We start from the raw sequence: 23,394 nt of genomic DNA on the forward strand, positions 1-23,394 counted from the left end.
TTATGGTGCATGGGTGGATTTTGCTGAGAATAGAAAAGTGATTTTTTTTTTTTTTTAATCAGGAATATCAGCACTTCCTGCTTTTATAAAGTTCTGTTCCACTTTTCCAGGCCTCACATTGTAAGAGCTGAGCATACTCTGAGATCAGAGGCTACTACTTGGTGTAGATCAAACTGAAAAAGAATCAGGCAAAATACAACTGATTCAAAGAGGACTTTCTGCCTTTATTACCTTCTGGACAAGCATGGCTGATGCCCCATCATCAAAACAGTCAAACTGCAACAAAACAGGAGAAAACATGGTTCTGGTCCACAAGATCCAAACTCCAAGAGGAAAACAAAGATGGAGAGTCACATTTTACAGGCATAATTATTAGAGCAAACACTTGGAAAAAATAAAGTCAGCAGAAAGTGATTTGTCAACCAGTTACAGTTTTAATATAAAAAGTTTTAGTCCAGTCATAAGCTTAATTATTCAAATGAAAATGAGTAGTGGAACTGAAATCTTAAACAAGATGATTCTGTTTGAACATCAAGCTTTGTGGGTGACAAACAGAGTCAGAATACACCTGTGCACACCCAGGGTTGCCAAAAACTGGGGGTGTGGTTGTTGCCAAACACCACCAGACATGAGATTTCCTGAGGCAAATCTTGTGTGATGTCACAGCAGCTGCAGCCTGGGGGGAGTTGAGCTGATTTTTGGCTGATTTACACACAGGTGTAGCTATGTACAGTCTACAAGGATTCAGTGAGGACAGTGACTGAAATACCTTCTCACTCTTTGTGGACACTCCTGGACTCTCCCACCAGTGGAGAATTTTGCACATAGTGTATTGTCACATCACATCTGCAGACATAGATATTTAGATTTTGATGGTGTAAGTTTAGCACCTCTCAGGAGTACTAAATTCAAGCTAAAACAGCCTAAAAGTTGTGTAAAGAAAATACTGATAACCGTCACAATTTTCCTGAAAATAAAAACCTCACCAAAACCCAAAATAACTATGTACACCCATGCCAATTGTAGCTTCTGAGAAAAAAAAACAATGAAATGGCATGTAAAAAAAAATAATACCTTGAAGAATAACATTGCAAACTGTTATTCATTCTGCCAGGAAGATACAGTAATAGCTGTTTACAAACGGAAAGGACTGAGAAAGAAAACATCTCTCCTTAGGGCAAATGAAGTTAAAGAATTCTAGCAAACTATAGCAAAAAAGGGGAAATATTTGCCCTAAATTAACACAAAAGGCAAGCTGGAAGAAAGATGGCAACTGGATTTTTGTCGGCCTCTTCTTATACAGTAACTTCCAGGAAGAGCTTGGAGTATATTACTATTAATTGGAAAAATAATCATAAACACCCAATCTTCCTACCAAATCACATTACCTCTAGAAGGGTTTTGGTCTTTTAATACCTAATCTAAGGCTTTGTGCCTACATCTGACAATTGGGAACTTGTTCGATGAACAGGAATTTGAAAAAGCAAATACTGGTCAGTTGGCAGAGGGTTTGCAGGCCCTGGGGTGTCACAAGGTTGGAATTCTTTCACCTGCATTTTGCTGACTGGAGGCAGCAATCCTGCTCCCACAGGCATTTACTCCTGTTCTCAGTTAACTTAGTCTTTAACAAACCCCTATTTTTGTTTCCAAACCTTTCACTTGAAGCCGTTCTCTCAGATTAATTCCTTTGAAACCATGCAAAAAAAAATTAACGGCGTTTTTTGACTTCAGATAATTTCAACTCATGTTCTGCAATTTTTTTTTTTAAGTTAACAGAGCTATGAATGAGTTAAGGCACCCAAATGCCCAGAAAAAAAATAATAAATACCTTGGGCTAAATACAATGAAGTGTTCAGCAGTCATTTAATTGCACAATCATCTCCCTAATTTGTAGCATAATGCTGCCAATGTCTTTAGGGATTCTAAAATACAAATACCAGAAATTCTGCAACTGTGACTGACAAGGCATCAACAAGACATTCCCAAGGTTCATTCTGGATTCCTGGCTCCTCAATGTAACTGCTACTCCTAATGTAATTAGCATTTAGCAGCAAGATCAGCATGTTCTAAGAATGAAATAAATATTCACACAATCAATACTAATGGTTCAAAAGCTCAAACACATTATTGAAATCAATAAATTTCCAATCTTTCTTCTGTCAATCCAAGATTGCAGAAACGAGACCCTTGGCAACAACATTCACAGCTCTCAGGACCACAGAAGTTTCTGCACATGAATTCTAGGCCTGAAGGTTTCTTGTCTGTGGTGCCTGGGAGGTTGTTTTACTGTGTTCGGAGCTGGTAGTCTGTAAAGGGGAGAAAAAACCAACAAAAATCCAATTTTAGTAATTTGTCTCATTCAAGGGAGTAAAGCAGAGCAGCAAGCTGGGATAAAGTGATAAAATATCTTCTTGTTTAATGTATATTAATAAAAGAAGATGTAAATATCAATAAAACACTAAAACCCTTCAAGTGAAAGAGGGAAGGGTTAGATGGGATAAGAGGAATAAATTCTTGCTCATATCTGCAATTCTGCCTCATAGCTGGGGCTGCCCCTGGATCCCTGGAAATGTCCAAGGCCAGGCTGGGCAGGGCTGGGAGCACCTGGGACAGTGGAAGGTGACCCTGACATGGCAGGGCTGGAACAAGATGAGCTTTAAGGTCCCTTCTCACCCAAACCAGTCTGGGATTCGACAATTCTGTAAAATAAAAACCCCAACAAAAACAAACCCCACCGTTTTTGCTTGCTAAAAATCAAGTATTTTGTACTAGACAGTGTCTTATGCATTTTAAAGCTGGCAGAATGAGATGGGTGAGCACACTGCTAATGATGTGCTTGTTTTTAAATTTCCCAAATTCCAGCTCAATTAGAAAATACTTGAACAGCATTACCACTGTACCCCAGTGGGTCTTTTATTAACACAGTAAAACGGATTAGAAAAGAAACATGTGGTTTAATTTACTGTGTATCTAAACTAGATAGGTCTGTACTCAAAAATAGGAGTTTTATTTAGTAGGTGTATTCTGGAGAAACAAAATATTTCCCTCCTCTCACCTCCATTCTGGGTGATGTACCTCACCCAGGGCAGAGCCTGGTAGCCACTCTTCTCAATTATCTTTAAGTAACGAACCTGCAAAAAAAGATCTGTAAGATATAAAGCCTCCCATGCTGACAAAGCAGCACTTAGCAAAAAAGAAAAGCAAAAAACCCAACCATTTTATGGGTAAAAATCTGTCTTGTGGATAAAACTGAACAGGAATCATCAAGATGAGAAACACCTCGTGTGTTAGAGCCCAGCATGTGAATTTATCAGCATTTCTGTTTTCAAACACTGACCTGGATTCCTGAAGTGGTGAAATAGGGAATCTCAAACTTTACACTAATGGGAGGTTTTCCTTCCTTGTCTTCAGCTTCAACACTTGGAAGTCCAAAGTGAGCTCTCATCAGGTATTCTTTTCCACCCTATCCAAAAGAGACAATTGTTTATTTTCTTGAAACAAAAAAAATAATAAAAACTTGCCATGATAGAAGTAGTTTTCTTAATGTCAAACTGCTGAACTCCACTATTCATTCCAGCTCTTCTCCAGGGCTTCAAAGTGACATGTATTTTTATTTTTAAAATCTTTTTGAAAAAAAGAAGCAGATCCAGCCTGAGGCATAATTCATTTTCTTCCAGCCTCATACTCAAAAATTCAGATTAAACAGTGACACACAGCTGCACTATCACACCATTAGCAGTGGACAGAGCTCATGTTCATGGAACCACCCAAGAAGTAGAGCCTGACAAAACTCAAACAGCTGCTGCTAAAGCCAGGCCAAGGATTACACCACCCAGAGACATCACTCAAAAATCTGCTCTCTGCCCGGGTTCTGAAAAAATATCCAAGTGAAACAAATATAAACAACATCTATTAGCAAATTCCAATCTTTCATCCATGAAAAAAGAGGAAGAGTCCACTGCTACTTGTCTGATACCAACAGGATTTGCTTTAAGTAGAGTTTAAATGTGAATGGACTATCAGTGTTAAGTAATTATTACACTCTTTGGTGGTAAGAGTAAAAAATAACACTTACTGGGAAAGATTTAATGGACCAGACAATTTCACTGTTCTCTGGAACCCATTTGACACTTCCAACAGTGGTTTTAAACTTTGGCGAGTCTGCATCATTTGGAACTGGGATGTGAATCTCCACATTGTTGGCAGTTGACCTACGCTTAAATTGACTTTTTGCCTAAAACAATCAAGCAGAAAAGCAGAGTTTAAGTATTTCCATGATGCTGGTGAGCTCAGAGAGCTGTGAGACACACAGCTCCCCTCCACCCCAACCTGTATGCTGACAACCAGAACTGGAACTGAGATCATAGCTGACAAATGAAGTCTTCAAAGGTGTCTAAGTCCCACAGAAATGCTGAATACTCGTACAAAAATGTACAATCTTTGACAACAAACAAAAGAAGACTAAAATTAGCCATAATTATTTAACGTCTGACCTTGATCATGTACTCGATGCGGCTGTGGGAATGCTTCTCAATCACAGATTCAATCCAGATCAGGGGCTTTACCTGGTGGTGGAAAAACACAGCACAGCTCTGAGTTTTACTCTGACAGAGGCACCAAAATGTTGCTTTCCCTTAAAGCTACACTCAGTATGTGAGCCACAGAGAAAATGCAGCCTGGGGTATTCAGAATGACAGAACTGTGGTTTTTTAGGAAATAATTATACACACGAGCAAGCACTGATATATCAATGAGCAAATGTACAAGAATTATAGGCTTAAAAATGTATGTCTCAGATTAATCCCTAATAACAAACAATTACATCAGAAAATATTTTATAGTTTTACACACTGGGGACTGAACTATTTCTTTGCTATAGACCTTCTCTAGATTGAATTTTTTGACTTTTCTTTATCACCATGGCTGGCATGCTCCAATAAAATTAAGTGACATAAATACTGTTAACAAGCACAGTTAATTATTACACTGCCATTATGTAGTTAGATTAAAAACAATAGTATCTCAAAAACAGTTTCAACAGCCGTTGAAAATACAGAGATTTAATGCTAAGTGAAGTCTAAACTTCCTTCTTCCTCCAGAAGGAGTGAGCACCAAGCTTTGCTATTCACAGATGACTCAAAAACCCCACGGTTTAGGAGAAAACAAAAAGAAGGGAAAGCTGTTGTGGCTACAATCTAAACCATTCTCATTTCAAAAGGCAGAGATGCAGACTCACGTGGGTGTTGAGGCGATAGGACATGAGCTCAAACTCTCCATCGGGGGGGATGAAGGAGATTGTCCGGTCGTTCTCAAAGCGAGAGAGACGAACGCACTGGTGGAACTTCACATCTTCCAGTTCTACTGATTTACTCTTCCCACCTAGCAGAAAACATCAGGTCACACAAACCATGGCTCAAATCTCAGCAGAGCACAGCTGCTGCCTGCTGACATTCCTTCCTTTTAGCCAATTTCCAGGATCAGGGCAGCGACTGTGCCCCTGTGCTGGGCACTGCTGAGGTTCCTCAAACCCTGTGATCAGTTCTGGACCCCTCACAACAAGGACAGGATTGAGGCTGGAGTGTGTCCAGAAAAGGAAACTGAGCTGGGGAGCAGCTGAGGGAGCTGTGGGGGACTCAGCCTGGAGCAAAGCAGGTTCAAGGGGAGACTTCTCACTCTCCATGACTCCCTGACAGGAGGATGGAGCCAGGTGGGGTCAGGCTCTGCTCCCAGGCAACTCAGGACAGCACAAGAGGAAATGGCCTCAAGCTGTGCCACTGGAGGTTTAGGTTATATTTTGGGAAAATTTTTTCACTGAAACGATGGCCATGCATTGGCACAGGCTGCCTAGGGCACTGGCGGGGTCACCAGCCCTGGAAGTGTTCAAATCCCTGTGGATGTGGCACCTGGGGACATGGCTTAGTGCTGAACACTAACAGTGGTGCTGCTCAGCAGTTGGACTTTGTGATTTTAGAGGGCTTTTCCAATCTCCATGATTCTGTGATCCCAAACCTCAAGACTCTGTGATGATTGTGATGATAACACTCACGGCCTGTGTTATCAAAGAGAACTTTGTCATTCAGCCCAAGGCGCAGCTCTGGCATTCCTGACAGGAAAACTCTCATTTTAATGGATCCAACTATCTCACTCCGCAGCACATTCCCGTTGGCACTGACCTGAACAAAGATGAACAGAAGGTAAGACATCTCTGATGGGGGACCTTGTGACATCCAGAAACACTCCCACCCCATCCCCATGCCCTGGGATTTCTTGGATGTGTTTCTTATGAGGAATAAATCCAGTAGAGTGAATTAAATCAGGGACATGAAGCAGCACAGGCAGAAGATCAAAGGACATATCCAAAAATCAGCAATACACACAATTAAAGCATTATTTGTACTGGATTTCCTTGGGGGAAATTAATAGTTCCATTGCTTTGAGTGTCACAGCACACCCTCCACAGTCACACTTTCTATTGCAGGTTTTTGTAGAAAATGCCATTTTTAACACTTCCTACTACAATTCTCACACAAAGTTTAACTACAAGGTACCCACCAAAAGGTTAACTGACTCTATGACATCCAGGAACACCTCATTTTTCCTGTATTTTATCCCTTCTGATCTCCATGAAACAGCATTTGTAACAGTGGCAGGCGGGCGTGGGGCTCCAGTTTCAAGTTTGTGGCCTTCCTGAGTGATGTACCTTCACAACCAGAGAATTGGCATGGAAAAAGAAAAGAAAATTAGTATTTTTGATCATTAGAACACATTGAAACATTTGTTTGTCTATGAAAAAAGGGTCAAAACACTCCTTTGTTACTGTTGAGTGATACTTACTCTTGTAAAATTTTACTATCAGTGGTTTGGGGATAACCAAAATCCATAAGCTCATCTAACAACTCATAAATAATAACAAAATTATCCCTAATGCTCTCTTCTTCCAACTCCTTGAAATATTCAGAAAAAACCTGAAATGCAACAAGAGGAGGGAGAGGGAGAAGAAGGACATTAAATGAGGCAGCACAGCACATGCAGAAGGAATTCCTGCATCTAGAATAATAATCTTGTAAAGTTCCAACCCCAACCCCATACTTTCCAAACAGAAGAAACTATTATGAAAAGTATTTATTCTGGAGAAAATATTTTTCTCAACAGGTACAGATGAACCAAATACAGATCCTGTGTTTGGATCATGCACCAATTCACAACCTCCTCCAGGTGCTCAGCTCTTGTGTAACTATTACAGCACCTGCCCCATCCTCTGCCTACACAGCTACAAAATATCAGTGCCCTTATCAGGTAGTTCTACAAAACAATCAAATATAAAATAAAAATGCTATTATTGAAGTTCTTAAAAAATGTGAAAGCTCTATGCATTTCTATCTAGACAGAACACAAAGGTTACTTTTGAAATATACTCACCTGAACTACTTTATATAAAAATGAAAACACCAGTGATACACAAGCATTTTTCTTAGAAGTTGCAACAACTGATGAAGGATGTTCAGGAATGTGCATTTTAAAAAAAGTTGACCAAGTTCATTTTAAAAAACCTAATTTTCGGCAAATAGAGTTGCCTAGAGGAATTATGCATTAACTACTTAACAGTAGATATGATCTAAGGAGATATGAAGATAAACATTTAGGAAGTCACTAATTAGAGTAAAATTAAAACACTCTTCTGGACCTTTTCCTGCTGTATGTAAAGCACAAAAAGCCCTTATTTAATATAACCAACTTTACTGAATATAGGCTTTTTGTACCACTTCACCCATTCTCCAACTTGCATTTTGACATTAAAAAACCCAAATTAGCAGCCTCTGGCATGGTCAGCACATGTGCAGCACAAAGGATACGATACAGGTTGTTGTGTTTAATCCACATGAAACGAACTCCCCCATGTGCTAGGATAGGAGAAAGCGTCCCCTCTTCTTCCTTTTCCATAAGGATTGGCATAAAATGTTCCACCTCTGACATGTCCACATCTCCACGGTAATTCCGACAGATCAGAACCTATACAGAAAGCAACCAAATCCCTTTTTCTCTTCCATAAGGACGTTCTCATGCAAGAGACACAAACGCTTGAAAGGCCCCTGTAAAATCACCCAGCTTCCCTCGAGCCTCTCTGCATTTACACAATGCTGAAATGCTCTGCCCATTAGAACGAATACCAACATTTAAGTGCAAAGTCATGTTTTCCAGACTTATCCTTCCCCTATTCCTGTTCGCACTCACTCTCACAACGATTTTAGGATACGAAAACAAACTCCTCTGAGGCAAAGCAGCTACAACAGCGGCAGAGATGAATTACCGGGGATGCCGCCTCACCTCGCCCTACCGGCGAAGGGCTACAGGCCACACTGCGCTGTGCCCGCCCAGGGGAAGCGGAACCCCCGCAGTCCCCGCAGCCCTGCCGGGGTAGCGGAACCCCCGCTCGGCTCCGGGCCTCACCTTCCCCTTCAGGTCCAGCACATAGACGGCGCTGGCCGACATCGCCCCGGCCGGGCCGCGTCCCGCCCGCCTTCCGCTTCCCCTTCCGCGGGAAGTGACGGCACGGCCGCGCCCGGCGGCGCGCAGCGATCCGCGCCGTGCGGCGGAAGGACACCGCGAGAGAGCTGCCTCGTTATGTAGTCCCGGCGTGTTTTCCCCCGGGAATGTCCCGGTAGCGCTGACACAGCCCCGGGGCTGTCCCGGTAGCGCTGACACGGCCCCGGGGCTGTCCCGGCCCGCCCAGGCTGAGGTGGGGCCCGGACACACCCTGAGCACCAGGGCTCGGAACCTCATTCGGATTTAAGCGGCGCCTTACGAGTTCGATCATTATATATATATATATATATCATCCCTCAGAGGGGTTAAAATCAAACTCCACACTCCCCGTTTCATGCGTATATCAGCACCAAAAAAAAAAAAAAGGGATGAAAGCAGTATTTTAATAAATTAAATAGAATTTACAAGTTGCAGCAGACCCTTCAGAGCTCAAGATGGAGATGATACCATTGATACTCAAGATAGAAAGGATAGTGTTGATACTCAAAATAGAAATGACACTGTTTTCCACAAAAATCAGATTCAGCACCCAGTGCACAGCAAGCCAGTAATTACACACTCGAGAGACACACTGATTATTTATTTCAGAGTTGCACAAGCCTGGATGCTCAGTGGGATCCCAGAAATCCAGCACATCAGCTATGAAAACTTGGATATCACTCAGAACTTGTTGGCTGCTCTCTATTCCATGGATTAAACCTCCCTTCTTGCTGGTTAGGCTTGAAAGTATACAAAGATCAAATAACAAGGAATATGCTTTCGTAAAACAATTTTACATAGTTCACATTTTGCAACGTGGCCTCTGACAGAACTTGGTAGATAGTAATTACACAATTCACATAACTTAATAGAGAAACTTAAATAATGTGAGCCTGTCAGACTCTTCACCTCAAAGAGGGAGAACTGTTAGAACCAAAGAAATAAAGAAATGTTTTCCATCTGGCTCACAGCAATTAGTTTTGCCCTAATCTCACTATAAATACTAAGAAAAACCAGCCCTCTGCATCAACATAAACCAGAGATCCTCAGCTCAGAGGAGACACTGCTGCATGTTTGGTTTTAAAAAACAAGTCTATAAAATAAGACAGTATAAAGTCATAAAAGCTCAGAAGATGTATTAGACAATATGGAGAAAAGACAGGTTTACATGGCAACCCTGCTTGATACAAACAAAACACAACTCCAGCTCCAGAGCCGTGAAAAGCAGCCCGGTCATTTAGTCCAGCTGACTTTGGGAATGTCGTAATGCTCAGTCAGAGTATCCAAGTGCCTGTTGAAGTCCTGCGGGAGGAAAAGAGACAGAAAACGGGCGCTGACATTACCAAGCTGAACCACAACCTACCCTGCGTCCCGGCTTGTGTTTGACAAGGCGGAACAGCTCCTTCAGCCCAACAATAAACACGCTGGCCTGAGGAACTCGGGATGGTTTTGCTCACCTCCACTCGCTGCTTGTGGGTTTTCGATGCTTTCTTCAGGATCCGCTCCATTTGCTGTAGGAGACACAGAAGGGCCGGTTACTCCAGGCACTCGCAGCCCCCTCAGCGGCCTCACCCCGGGGCTCACGGGGGTTTTTAAAGCCTTACCCGCTTCTCCTGCATCTTCTCGTAGGCCACCTGCGCCGGGGTCCGCTTGTCCAGCCCGCGCTTCTTCTCCTCCTCCTGCTTCTTGCTGCTCACGATCTGCTCCAGGATCTGGGCCTTGTCTTTCGCCTTCTTCTTCTTCCTGCGGGGAGCGCCCGGTCAGCGCTCAGCCCCGGGGCTGTGTGTCCCCTCCTCGCCCCCCGTTCTCCCGGCCCCTCCTCACCGCCCCCCGTTCTCCCCCGGTTCCCTCCGTCGCCCCTCACCGTTTGCCGGCCCCCAGAGCCCCGCCGCTGCCCTTCAGCCGCAGCGGGCCGCGCTGCACCGCCTCGTAGTCCGCCATGGCGGAACGGCCGCGCCCGCGCCCCCTGCCGGCACCGCCGCAACGGCGCGGCCGGGGCCGGGAGCCGTGCTCGAGTCCCGCCCGGCCGCTCCGTGAGGGGAACCGGGGCTGCCGTGAGGGGAATCGGGGCTGCCGTGAGCCGCCTTGCACCTCCGTGAGGGGAACTCGGGCTGCCGTGAGCCGCCTTGCCGCCTCTGTGAGGGAAACCGGGGCTGCCGTGAGCCGCCTTGCCACCTTTGTGAGGGGAACCAGGGCTGCCGTGAGCCGCCTTGCACCTCCGTGAGGGAAACCGGCCCCTCCGTCCCTCCGTGAGGGGGACCGGGGCTGGCATGAGCCGCCTTGCACCTCCATGAGGGGAACAGAGACAGCCATAAGCCGCCTTGCACCTCCGTGAAGCGGATCGGCCCCTCCATGAGGGGAACCGGGAACGAGCCCCGCCCGGCCCCTCCGTGAGGGGATCCGGCAGTGAGCCCAGTCCAAAATTATCTCCGTGAGGGGAACCGAAGCAGGACTTGCAAAATGTGGATGTTTTTAACCGTGTGCATCAAAGGAAAATAGTGGCACAGGCTGCCTAGGACACTGGTGAAGTCACCATCTCTGGAAGTGTTCAAAAAACATGTGGATGTGGCACTTGGGGACATGGTATAGTGGTGACTTTGGCAGCGCTGCATTAATGATCTAAAAGGGCTTTTCCAACCTTTCTAATTCTGACCCTATAAAACGTGAGAAGGAAAGGAGGAGAGGCTACCAAATTTCCATCATTTGATGTTAAATTTTAAAGAAGGAAAACACTACTAACACTTTTCAGTTAATTCCCCATATCTGAAGGCATGAAAAAGCAGGGTCCACTGGGTCTACCTGCAGCTAAAGGGCACTAATGAGCAGCTATTACTTATTTGGCTAAATCCTGTAACCCGAGTCTTCGTGGCGCACACAGGAGACGGGTGAATGCTGCTGGATAAGAGCCTCAAGCAGCCAGACTAAAGATTTGATGAAATGCTCCTATTATGATACTTTGCAGCCTGTAGAAGTTGGTTACCTGATCCTCTGCTGTACCTGAGCCTCATTGTTGCAGCTTTTAATAACTGAATATCCAGACGACCTTTAAAGGTGCCTTTGAGGAAAGAATTGACAAGAGTCAGTATTCCCGGCTCAAAATGGGCAACAAGCAAACCATTTTCACTCAAGAGCAACTGGATGCATATCAGGTATAAAGCAAACTAAATGGCTGTTTGGGCAGGACATTGAATAATGGCAAAGGTATTGTTGGGTTTTTAAAACAAGATCTTTTAAAAATTAGTAGGCAGACGTACTGAATTGCAGCAAAGATTTTAGGAACATAGTTTGATTTTTTACAGCAAAAGGAAGGGTTATAAAATATGCCTAATTGTATGCCAAAAAGAAATCTTTAATGCTTACACATAAACTACAGTATAACTTTATTTAAGTCACTGCATGGGAAAAGTTTGGGCCAATGCATGCTAAAAACTGTCATTTTGTGTTATACTTTTTCTTATTTCATAGGACTGCACATTTTTCACAAGGAAAGAAATTCTGAGGTCAGTCTTCTGTATGCATGTTGTGGATAAAGGGCAGAGATTGCTGTAAAGGCAGGTTACATATGGGGTAATGTATTTTTAAAATAATTTTTAAATGGATTTACTAAAATTTAAAGTGGTACTTTGGGGCCATCTGACCATTTTTTGTGGCTTTTTTCGTTTTCATAAACTGAGTCAGAATTCTAAATTTTATATTAATGAACTAGTCCCTCTTTATTTATTAGAAATAAATGTAATGAGGTATGTCTTAGTGGCAGTGACATGCACGGTTCTCTCACAGGGTTTTCAGACAGATGCTTCAAAGTGTACTGTTATTCTCTGGAATACTTTGCTGATTGTGCCAAGTTTTCTTCATGTTTTCTTGTAAACGATTACACTGCTGCTCCAAGATGCGTTTTTCTCATTGAACTCCCTATTTAATTTCTGGCCAAAGGATCTGATAAAGGCAGGATCAGGTGGAATTTGTTTTCCTTTCCTAAATGTTTGGCTGCATGTCCTGTGTAAGCATTTTAGTTCTGTAATGAAGCTTTGTATTTTTCACTATGTCGCTTGTTTTAATAATGGTTGTTCCAATATAAACACACAGTTACTTAGTGTCTGATCTCCATGTGGTAATGGAAGCAAAGTGTGAAAAATGAGGTGGAAAAGCAAACCAAGAGCCAACAAGGCTTTCTCTCTGTCTCAGGCTGTTTCACAGGTACCGAGACCTGGCCCCGCAGCTCGTTCCCCTTGACTACTCGGACAAACCAGCCGTGACACTCCCCTACGAGCTCATCAGCAGCATGCCAGAGCTCAAGGTACCCACACACGACTCGAGTGACTCATTCCAGCTTCATCTACCCTTTCTGAATAATTCATCCAGGACTAATTGCTGGGAGGCTGCCACGGAAATAAATTTGGGCTATCAGAGTGAAAAGTCTTTCTGGAAGCTTCTAGTAATTCCCAGAAAACACAGCACAAAGGTTAAACTGGGTGTGGCTGTGTCTGCTCCTGACACAGCGTTAGACAAGAACTTAGAGGCAGGAAGGGGAGGAATTGCCAAAAAGGTGTTTCAACAAGAATAATCTGGCTCCACTTGCCTTGCCTGCAGTGAAATCAATGCTGGTAAGGATGACCTTGCCCTGCTCCTGTGCTGTTTCCCAGGACAACCCATTCCGGCAGCGGATAGCTGAGGTGTTCTCAGAGCGCGGCGACGGCAACATGACTTTGGATGATTTTCTGGACATGTTTTCTGTGCTAAGTGAAATGGCTCCCCGAGACTTGAAAGCTTATTATGCTTTTAAAATTTATGGTGAGTGAGGCGTGCATAAAAAGTAAGTGGGGAAATCCTGCAGCTTCGTGTAGGGGTGCAAAATCCTTGCTTTGTCAGCATGATGACCTCTAGGTTCCATTTAACTGCACTTGAATGTTTGTTCTTGCTCCTCTAAAAACTTCTGGTTTTCTTTATCCTTTTGTCTCTAATTTATTTGGTATTAAGATTTACTACCAAATTTACAACTTGAAATTATCTGCAGTTTTCAAGACCTGATAAACATGAAGAAATATTTCTGTCTGAGGGGCTGCTTGGAAAAGTACAGCACAGGGGATTTGGGTCCCCATGAACCTGTAGGGTGGATTTGGGATGGAGGAGGTAGGGAAGCACACTGCAGGCTTTTTTTCTCCAAAGACAAATGTAAAGATTTTTGAAATGTGTATTTACAGTTACTTTATGATCAGCTAAAGACAAACAATGTATCAGACCAACACAATCTTGCTGGATTGATTTAATGATGGCTAGGCTATGTTCAGGCCATTAAACTACTTACAGTTGTTACCCTGATGTATGAAAAGGAGAAATTAAGAGATTTTTATTTTGTAACACATTTCTTTTACAAATAGATGGAGGTAACTTCATTTCTGATTTGAGAGTTCTACTGATAAAAATCCAGCACAGCCTGGGAACCAAGCCCTTCTATTGGGTCTTGGCAAACCACCATGTAAAATGCTGACTTTTGTCACTTTAAATTAACTTTGTCTCCTTTGTCAGACTTCAACAACGATGATTACATATGCAAATCAGACCTAGAGAAAACTGTTAACAAATTAACCCGAAATGAACTGACCCCAGAAGAAGTCAGCCTCGTGTGTGAGAAGGTGATTTATGAGGCTGATGTGGACAATGATGGCAAACTGTCCTTGGCAGACTTTCAGCATATGATTGTACGAGCTCCAGATTTCCTCAGGTAATATTTGCTTTGAATTTCTAGCACAAAATTCTCTCTGTTTCCTTGTCAGAAGCCTCTGAAGTGTGTGTTTATATCTCCTCAGTGTTTGCAGATCACCACTCTTCTGTGGCAGGTTCTAGCAGAGCTGCCCACTGCAAACACTGCAAAAAGAGATGCTTGAAAAAGCCTGGAGGCTTCTTGACTTGCTTTTGAACTTCCAAAGTACTTTTTACATGATAGAAGGTCCTTGTAACTTAAAAAGTTAGTATTAGCACTTAGGCTGCATTGATAAATACATGAGATTTGCTCACTCAGTGTTTAACATAGTGTTAATGTGGTTTCTTACACAAACCAGCACTCAAATCTTGGATTTATTTAATGTACCACATCTTTAAAAAATAAAGTTTCCAGTTTATCACAGAGCCCTACAATTAACTGTAGTAAACCCTTTAAACAGTGATGCATAAGTGATCATGATTTCCTTTTTTTATCAGCACCTTTCATATTCGAATCTGAATCTCATCAACCTCGGGGATGGGGGAGCTTCTGGGACTTACAACAACCATTACTTCACCTGAGATTACCATGAGAGCACAAGATGAGAGAGGCAGAGAGGACAACTTCTGGTAACTGAACCACTCAGAGGTTCACTGAAGCACTATCTTGAATTTTTCTCTTTAAAAGGAACAATTCATTAAGCTCTCCATCAGGATTTCCCAGTAATTTAGCAAAATGTCTACCCACCCTCAGCTGGAGCAAACCTGGCCTGGACAGTCAGAAGGGAAATATTTTTCCTAAAGTTCAGATACTACCAGGAAGTAAAGAAACTTGTATCAAACTATAACCTCTAAAAATTCACCCAAAAATGCCTTAACCAGTGAAAAAATCCCTTTAGTTTCAAAGACATAAGTAACTCCTGATAATTTATGGTCTTAATAAACGGTCCAATAAATCAGTTCCTGAAGTATTCTCCCATAGTTCAGGATTTACAGTGAAAAACTCAGCAGTTTAGACAAGTCTACCCCAGGTCCTGTCCCTCTTCTCCATTTTCAGAAATCCCCTATTTTCCACACCCACCAGGGTCCCTGTGCACAAATGATGAACAGGACTGAAAACCTGAGTTTGTAAAATTGTCTTTTCATAAGAAGTTTATTTATGCAGTGCTTAGGGTCCTGTACAAGAGAGTAAAAACAGACATACTGTAATAAACAACAGTTTTGTTTTAATACAAACATGAAAATCAATGAGAAGTGTTTAAGAAAGCAGTTGTAATGTGGGAAGGGTGGCAGCCAAAAGTGATCATTGGAAAAATACAATTTACAGTTATTTTTACAAATTTTGGGATGTGTTAAATTCCCTTCAAACAAAGTTTTAAGTCCCAACTCATACTCAATGTAGAGCAGATGATTCCTGCAGAAAGGCTGGAGTTAACCAGTTAACCAGCCAGTTAATTACCTTTATTAACCACAGAAACTCAGGATCAGTAAGGATGGGAATAAGGCAGCCTGGAACACTCAGGCTGCAGTTACCACTCACATTCCTTTGAACAGATCTTTAGTTAAGCTAGAAATGAAGACACATGTTAGTCATCATTCTTCCCCAAGCACAAAGGAGCCCATCCTCACACAGCTGTTTGTGCAATCCCCTGGCAAGTCCAAGAGAAGAAGAAATCATGGCAGTTTTGAGCATGATCATCAGCCAAACACACCACCACAAAAACCCCTCAGCAATCATCAGGGAGATGATCAGCATCTCACAGGAAAGGAGAAACCAAAGAATTTTCAGCAGCAGTAAAGAGACTTACAATAATCCATAGGATTTATAAATCTGAGGCTGGAAGTCTGAAGCTGGCAGAAGGTTCTGATGGCAGGAAACATGAGCTGTGCCTGTCAGCACAGGACAAAGATAACACAGGTGTTACATAAGTGTTAAAAGCAGCTCCACCATTTATTGACAGACTGACTGACAGGTCTCTGACAACTATGCAGTGTACTGCAACCAGCCTCAAACATAAGGTCGACCACAGAATTCCATGATACTCACTGAAATAAGGGAATTTGAGGACATGCTCAAAAATGGGTTTGTTTCTCTACAAAACAAATGTTAATCAATTACTTGACATTTTAGTGGTATTCAGACACTGAGAATGTGTAGTAAGCACAGTTAGTTTTGCAGACCTACTTCAGTTCCTCAGTTTTACAGGTTTTGTACCAAATTTCTGATTTTTTCCTCCTTAGTTAAAGAAAGCTTAGACACAAGTAGATTAAGTATGTATTTACAGAGTACCTCTCTGACAATTGCATTTTCCATTACATTCATACTTAATAAACACAGTAACTGAATGATGTGATGGAAACACACTGTACTTCTAGATTTGCTGCCTGTGTTTAGTGACACACAGCTAAGCCCATGTGCAGTGCAGTGTCTTTAACCTTTTCCTCTCTTACACTTGCATTTTAGGTTTCCTGTTGCTTACACAGATTTAATGTCTGTGTAGAGAAGTACAGTGATGACTGTAGTCACAGTAACTGCATGAGACTTCCTGAGATCAAGCAATAATGTTGTTGTTCATAAACCCAACCATTTCAAAAGAAATAATGTCATAATTAGGTGCATAAACACATGCAACAACCAGCATAAGTTTAAACAGAAGGTATTCACATACAAATGCAAGAGTAACTTCAGGTTTAGAAAATGAGTGAAAAATCACAATACCATCCTTCAGGTTTTACCCACTTGTAAATGAATATGGTTTGTTTTCCCATCTTGGGATGAGTTATTGATACAGTCCACAGGCAAGAACCAGCATCATGGCAGAGCCATGGTATCAAGTCAGATAAACACCAATTTTTCCAGTCACTCTGAAAAATAAATCAGGCTCAGCATCTGGCTGTATAAAGGACAATACAGATGCAAGACAATCCACAGTTATGACTAAGCCAGAAGCAAATTGTTGCAGAGTTATGTAGGAAATTCAGCCTGTCTTATCACCACCCCAGTTGTGCCTCAATCATTACTTGAAGCACACAAAAAATCTTTAAAAAACATCCTTAGCTCAAGACAGAGGTGCTGCTTGTCCAGTCTACAGGTCTGTGTTAACTACACTCTGTCTAGAAGCCTCCTCAGTAACTTAACATGGTTTTATCCTACAATTACATCTATGCATAAATCCCCTACAGGGCATGTTCATCAAGTCCTCATGCTAAAAAGCCACAAGTAAACAAAGAACCAAACCATCATAAGGTTTTGGTTAGAGGAAAGCTTTAATCAGGACAGAGATCATCTAAATGCATCTAAAATGCATTTCTATAAACCAGCAACTTACAGAGTGAAATCTTTTTCCATTTTGGAACAGGCAGTGTTCCTGTTGGGCCCAATTGCATGCTGCAGATTTATAGAGTTTTAATTGTGAATCCAACAGATATTTAACCACAGCAACACTTATTAGCACTACTCTGAGGCCCAGAGTTCAATACCACAAACTCAAAGAAAACCAAACTGGTGAGTAAATTCCACAACTTCAAAATCAACTTGGATTTTACCCTTAAGTGCAGTTGTCAATGTAAACAAAGGCTGTTTCAGTTCCAGGGAGCTGCAGGACACAGCTGGTGTGTTCTCTGGTCAGGCACACCATCCCTGCAGTCCCTGGGACGCTGATGCTCCTGCTGTCTCCTCCTGTTGGTGTAACCCAGAGCCAGCCCTGCAGCCCCTGCAGGAGCTGTGCTTGGCCCTGGCCTTGCACACGTGGCAATGTCCTAGCCTGGGTTTGTGGGATGGTGACACAGCCTGTTCTGGGAGGGCTGGCTGTGCTCTGGCACAAGCTGTGAGCAGCCTGATGCTGCAGTGACCAACAGCCAGCACAAGAGAGCCTCACTCACAAAGTGTTCTGGTGTGCAACACTGATCTGCATGTGTGAGCAGGTGTGCATGGGAACACGTGACTGGCAGCAGCGCAGTGCATTTCTGTGTCATGATTTAAAACTGCCAACTCTGTCATGATAGGTCTGGAGTCATTCCCAGCTGCAGAGTGGTAAAGCCACCCATTGTAAGGTGACAGGTTTTGTGTAAGTGTCCCTGCCTGACTCTGGTGCTCCAAGGACAGATGACAGATCATCTGGACAGGACTCAGTGTAGCCATCAGCTCCTGTTAAACATGTCTGAATGTCTGGAGTACTTAATTAAGCACAGTCAAGTCTAACATGGATGAATTACCAATGGTAAGGACCCTTTCTATGTACAGCACACATTCTTTTCTTAAAAAAATAGATTCCTTTGAGGAGAATTTTTTTAAAACATCAATTGTACTTGTGGATTGTCTAGAGTAACACAGCTGAGTAAGAGACAGGCAGATAAAGGAGTTTCTCTGTAGCAGTAAAGAGGTGGAGCTGCAGAAAGCTCCCTGGTACCTCCTGGGAAGGCATCGGCCTGCACTGCTCACCTGGGTGCATTTCTGGGATGTTCTCATGCCACTGCTCAGTGTGCAGCTCATGTACCATCACTGCACACCTGTACTTCATTAACAGTGGCATTTAAGTTTCTTATTTTGATCACAACCTCATCTTTCTAAACTGCATATATGACAGATACGAATGAAGACTGAAGCAATGGTGCTGCATCCCAGGTCACACGTGATCTGTTCTTCCTCTGCTAGACAATACACATGCCCAGTGGCAATCTGACAAAAATAAACTTGTTTCATCTCCAAAACTGAAGAGTCAGACAATTACCAAAATAAGCCATTTCTTATTCAGATGGTCACAGAGTGACAAGGTATGTTGGGAGCACTAAGTCCACAGAAAGAGGAGACCTCACTTAGCACAGGCACAGTCCAGCTCGGATTAAGGCCGTGTCCCTCACAGAAGAACACATCGGAAAAAGCTGCTTTTCTTTTGCTGCTCTTGTGTGATTTTGACTCCCTGGTTGCTGCCTTGAGGGCTATTGCCTTCCTGAAGGTGGAAAGAATATCCAGTTACTGATTTATCCTTAACAGATTCTTCCATCCACACTTATCTGGTCACTCTTAACCAAGCCTGACATACACAAGAGCCTTTCCCACAATCAGTAAGAGGCTTCACTCATTTATCTCAGTCTTACACCAGCCACGATAAAAAACTGGAGAACTTCATCTGCAGCTTTTGGCTTCAACCAGCTCACACTGTGCCTAGGCCTCAGCTTCCATCAACCCAAAGACAGCTGAGACTAAAACCCAACAAATTACAGGGCATGGCTGGCTCTTGTTGGAAGGCTTAGGAATCATCAGCAAGACCCAAGATATCCCATGGCATCAGTTTATGTCTGGTCACATGAAGGTGGAAATATCACTAAGAGAGGAAGAGCCTTCATTAGCTTAATTTCATATTCCTTAAGGAACAATCCAACATCACTGTGCATTTATTTGTTGTAAAAACACAACCCAGGATATTCATGCAAAGATTATCCAAAACCATTGATTCTTTACCTCTTCTTAAACAGTTTGAAGTTTCTACCCTGAAGTATGATGTCTGCCTCCTCTATCTCTAATTTATATGATTTTCAGACTGCAAGAGTGAGAAGTATCATTAAACTGCTCTACCCCTAACTGACTTTTGATAAAACAAATAACAGATAATTTTATTTAGAAAACCCCAACCATTACAGCTAATTCCTGAAATGCAGAGATGGCCAACATCAAAGCCCAGCTTGACAAACTAAAAATAAATTTCTAGAACTTTCAGGAATCCTTCATAAAAGAGACTATGACACATTTTTTATACAGTGTGAAACAGTTCTTGCAATGTGGCTTTTGGTTTGCTTTTTTTTTTCCTATTTAAATCCAGCATGGATGAAATCAAAGTTACTCACCAACTTCTTGTCCATTTTTGCTTTGATATCTCTTGCAAGAGTGAAAAATGCCTGTGACAAGTCAAACAGTTCAGTGTTACAGGGTATAAAATACTTTCTAACAGTTTTGTATAGCAATAAGCTGCCCTCCCAAGTTTTAACATGCTACATAAGAACATTAGCTTTTCAGTATTTTTCCCTCTGCTCCAGGTTTTAATGCTCCTTCTCCAGCTCCACAACCTTCTTTGTGAGCCCCAAAGCCACAGTGGCACCCCCAGGCAGGGTCTGTGCTGCAGGAAATGCAGAACAAGCCATCTGTGGGTTCTGCACCCCACCAGCATGGACAGCTGCCCACACTGCTGCTCTGCACAGAGAGAATAAACAAATACAGGAGAAAGGCATCAGTACTCACATTCTCTATGTTTATATTTGCTTTTGCACTGGTCTCCATGAATTTAATCCCGAAACTTGCAGCAAGCTGAACAAAAGCAGATTGCACATTAGTTGAACAATTGCAGGAACAGCTCCAAAACACAGCCCTGGGCACAGCATCTGTCCCTGCTGCCACCAGCCAGTGGAGCTGGGCATTTACAGACAGAACAATCTGCAAAAATGAGGAACTAAATCCCACTGCCACTGGCATCTGTTCTCACTGGCTTTGCTCTGCTCTTTTACACTCTGCACACATTTTAACTTGCTCTTTTTTATTTGTTTCTTGCATAGATACCTTGTCACTGTCATAACAACCACAGTGCAGAGAAAAACTCTGCCTAGACTCAGTAACATCTGAGATGAGAAAAGACAACCCCATCCACCTTGTCTCAGGGGCTTTCAGCCAAAACAAGTTTTCTCCATGTCCAACTCTAGATCCTTTTAGAGAAGTCCCATGCATGCCAGAAAATTGACAGGAATCCTTAACACAGGTTGTGGGGGAAGCTTTGCCATGGCAGCTTGGGGACAGTTCAGTCACTCAGGGACACCCCTGGGGCACCACGTGCACACACTCAGCAGGGCAGGTTTTACACTCTGAAAAGCCCAAATCAAAACACATGGAAACCACAGCACTCACCTTCTCCCCTTGCTCTCTAGACACCTGTCTTTTGTCATTTGCATCACATTTGTTCCCCAGGATCATTTTTTCAACATCAGGAGAGGCGTGCTGAGACAAACACAGAGCAGAAACTTGGGCTTGGCTTTTGCAGACACACATTGTCAGGCAGGAGAGGCACCCACTGAGTACCCAACACAGAGATGCCAGTCCTGAGCATCTTCCACAGATTTCCAGCCCCCTCCAACCCTTCTTCCCAGCATGTCACCTGCACCACGACAGTTCTTGGATCAATTGTTGTGGCAGGAAATTCGCACATTTGGTGCCCCCAAAAATACAGGAGCTACAGCCAAACAACAAATCCCCATCAGCCAAGGCATTCCAGAACTATTACTGACTTCCATCCCACTTATCTTCCAAGTGCCCTGCAGCACACGACAAAATGTAACTCTCCCGAAGCAGTTCAGCTTTAATTCCTTTCAGAGGAAGAAATTACACCTTAACAGTCAGTAATGAGTAAAAAGAGAAATTACCTCTTCAATATTCCTCACCCAGTTCCGAATATTTTCAAAAGATTTTTCATTGGTGATGTCATACACTAGCATGATGCCCTAAAGGTAAAGAAAAATTGTTTATTAGTTAAAAGTTTATAGCAGAGAGGAGCAGTTTAACAGTGGCTATTTTTAACAACTGGATCCCAGCTAATGGCAGTGAGATAAGGTGTGCAGGACATGGATTTATAGAGTGAAACACAGGGAAGCTGCCTTTGCAAAGTCCCAGATCGTCCCAATGTGGGAAATGGATTTACAGAGAGTTCTCAGGACCTGACAGGAGTCACACACAGTGTGCATCCCTGTGTGAACTTTGAGACAAGAAATGCTGACTTAGAAATACTATAGAATAGAACAGATATTGTGGAGAGAGAAATGGAACTAGAAAAAAGTTTGAACAGATGGTCTTGTAAATAAGACTAGATACACTGGAGGAATAGAATTATGAAAGGTATATTGTAGTGGGACCTATGAGGGGTAGTTTTAGTAATGTATCTACAACATAGTGTGGTAAAAAGTTGATAAACCAAGAAACACTTATAGTGTACTGTAATTAGGAAATAGTTGGCTTCTGATTCTGATGGCATGAATTGTAACATCTGTATTGTCTCGCCCTTCTCATGAGACTGAAAACTGAAGTTTTTAAAACACCTCTCAGTTACCCCAAGTCTAAGCCAAGCAAAGGGTGTTATCCAGCATCCCAGCACAGCTCCAGCAGCACCCGGAGCAGCAGCAGAGCTGTGAGCTGCAGCCTGGCAGAGCCCCACGCTGGGAGGGCTCCAGAGGCAGCTGCGTTTACCCGGCGCAGGATCCCGGCTGTGCCCCTACCATGGCTCCCCTGTAGTAGGCGGTGGTGATGGTCCGGAACCGCTCCTGCCCGGCCGTGTCCCTGCAACACACACAACACTGCCTCAGCTCCCGCCAGCACCACCACGAGCCTTACAGAAATAAATAAATAAACCAGCCTTAAAACTGCCCTTTGGGTTCTAAATCCCATGAACCACCGAGCAGCACAAGCGGATGAGAACCGACCGCATCCACACGCCCAGCACGGAGCGGCAGAGGAGCCTTACCAGATCTGCAGCTTGATTCTCTTGCCATCGAGTTCTATCGTTCTGATTTTAAAGTCGATTCCTGAAAGGAGAACCAATTCCTTTACCCACAGCTCCCGCCGAAGGCCGGACCCAGCAGCTTTGCCCTCAGTTCCGCTGCTCAATGTCCCGTCCTCAGCGCTCGCTGCCCGGAGCGGCCCCGCACGGAGATCCCGCCAGGGAACGGCAGCGAGCCCAGCCCCGCATGGCAGTGAAGTGGCCCCGCATGGCAGTGAAGTGACCCCGCATGGCAGCGAAGTGACCCCGCATGGCAGCCAACCCGGCCCCGCATAGCAGCGAACCGGGCCCGCCACGGCAGCGAAGCCGCGCCGGTGCCGGTGCCGCGGGCGATCCCCCCCGGTACACAGCACAGCACAGCACAGCACAGCACAGCGCGGTGCGGGCGGCGCTCACCGATGGTGGAGATGAAGGTGGCGTTGAAGGCGTCCTCGGAGAAGCGGAACAGCGCGCAGGTCTTGCCCACGCCCGAGTCGCCGATCAGCAGCAGCTTGAACAGGTAGTCGTAGGTCTTCGCCATGTTGGTGGGCACCGGCCCCGCCCACCACACGCTCATTGGTCCAGCCCGGCGGAGAGCGCACGGAGCCGGCACGCCATTGGTGGGCCGTTTGACACGGTTGCGAACAGCGCTGCGATTGGC

At 43.6% G+C, this 23,394-nt stretch overlaps 4 protein-coding genes across 4 annotated transcripts; 1 reads left to right on the plus strand and 3 right to left on the minus strand.

Annotated features, from left to right (window-relative positions):
- Positions 1-203: 203 nt before the first annotated feature.
- AP1M1 (adaptor related protein complex 1 subunit mu 1) lies at positions 204-8,553 on the minus strand. The gene is made up of 12 exons (XM_063161099.1): positions 8,449-8,553; positions 7,854-8,010; positions 7,420-7,487; positions 6,835-6,965; positions 6,553-6,700; positions 6,047-6,173; positions 5,237-5,379; positions 4,494-4,565; positions 4,076-4,234; positions 3,338-3,463; positions 3,056-3,131; positions 204-2,306 (listed from the first exon to the last, which is right to left on the minus strand). Exons 1-12 carry the CDS (start codon positions 8,488-8,490, stop codon positions 2,284-2,286), a joined length of 1,272 nt encoding a protein of 423 aa, XP_063017169.1. The 5' UTR covers positions 8,491-8,553; the 3' UTR covers positions 204-2,283.
- A 542-nt stretch (positions 8,554-9,095) lies between these two features.
- On the minus strand, positions 9,096-10,494 carry FAM32A (family with sequence similarity 32 member A). The gene is made up of 4 exons (XM_063161100.1): positions 10,388-10,494; positions 10,128-10,266; positions 9,981-10,034; positions 9,096-9,825 (listed from the first exon to the last, which is right to left on the minus strand). The coding sequence occupies exons 1-4, from the start codon at positions 10,462-10,464 to the stop codon at positions 9,757-9,759; spliced, it is 339 nt and encodes a 112-aa protein (XP_063017170.1). The 5' UTR covers positions 10,465-10,494; the 3' UTR covers positions 9,096-9,756.
- Positions 10,463-15,182, plus strand: CIB3 (calcium and integrin binding family member 3). Its single transcript, XM_063161325.1, has 5 exons — positions 10,463-10,743; positions 12,721-12,820; positions 13,167-13,314; positions 14,050-14,245; positions 14,722-15,182. The coding sequence occupies exons 1-5, from the start codon at positions 10,463-10,465 to the stop codon at positions 14,741-14,743; spliced, it is 747 nt and encodes a 248-aa protein (XP_063017395.1). The 3' UTR covers positions 14,744-15,182.
- A 162-nt stretch (positions 15,183-15,344) lies between these two features.
- Positions 15,345-23,310, minus strand: RAB8A (RAB8A, member RAS oncogene family). Its single transcript, XM_063161108.1, has 8 exons — positions 23,151-23,310; positions 22,719-22,779; positions 22,474-22,534; positions 21,628-21,705; positions 21,116-21,205; positions 20,459-20,524; positions 20,068-20,118; positions 15,345-19,172 (listed from the first exon to the last, which is right to left on the minus strand). Exons 1-8 carry the CDS (start codon positions 23,308-23,310, stop codon positions 19,080-19,082), a joined length of 660 nt encoding a protein of 219 aa, XP_063017178.1. The 3' UTR covers positions 15,345-19,079.
- Between the last annotated feature and the right edge of the window lie 84 nt (positions 23,311-23,394).

Source organism: Melospiza melodia, chromosome 7, assembly GCF_035770615.1.
Source record: "Melospiza melodia melodia isolate bMelMel2 chromosome 7, bMelMel2.pri, whole genome shotgun sequence".
Taxonomy (NCBI): Eukaryota; Metazoa; Chordata; class Aves; order Passeriformes; family Passerellidae; genus Melospiza; species Melospiza melodia.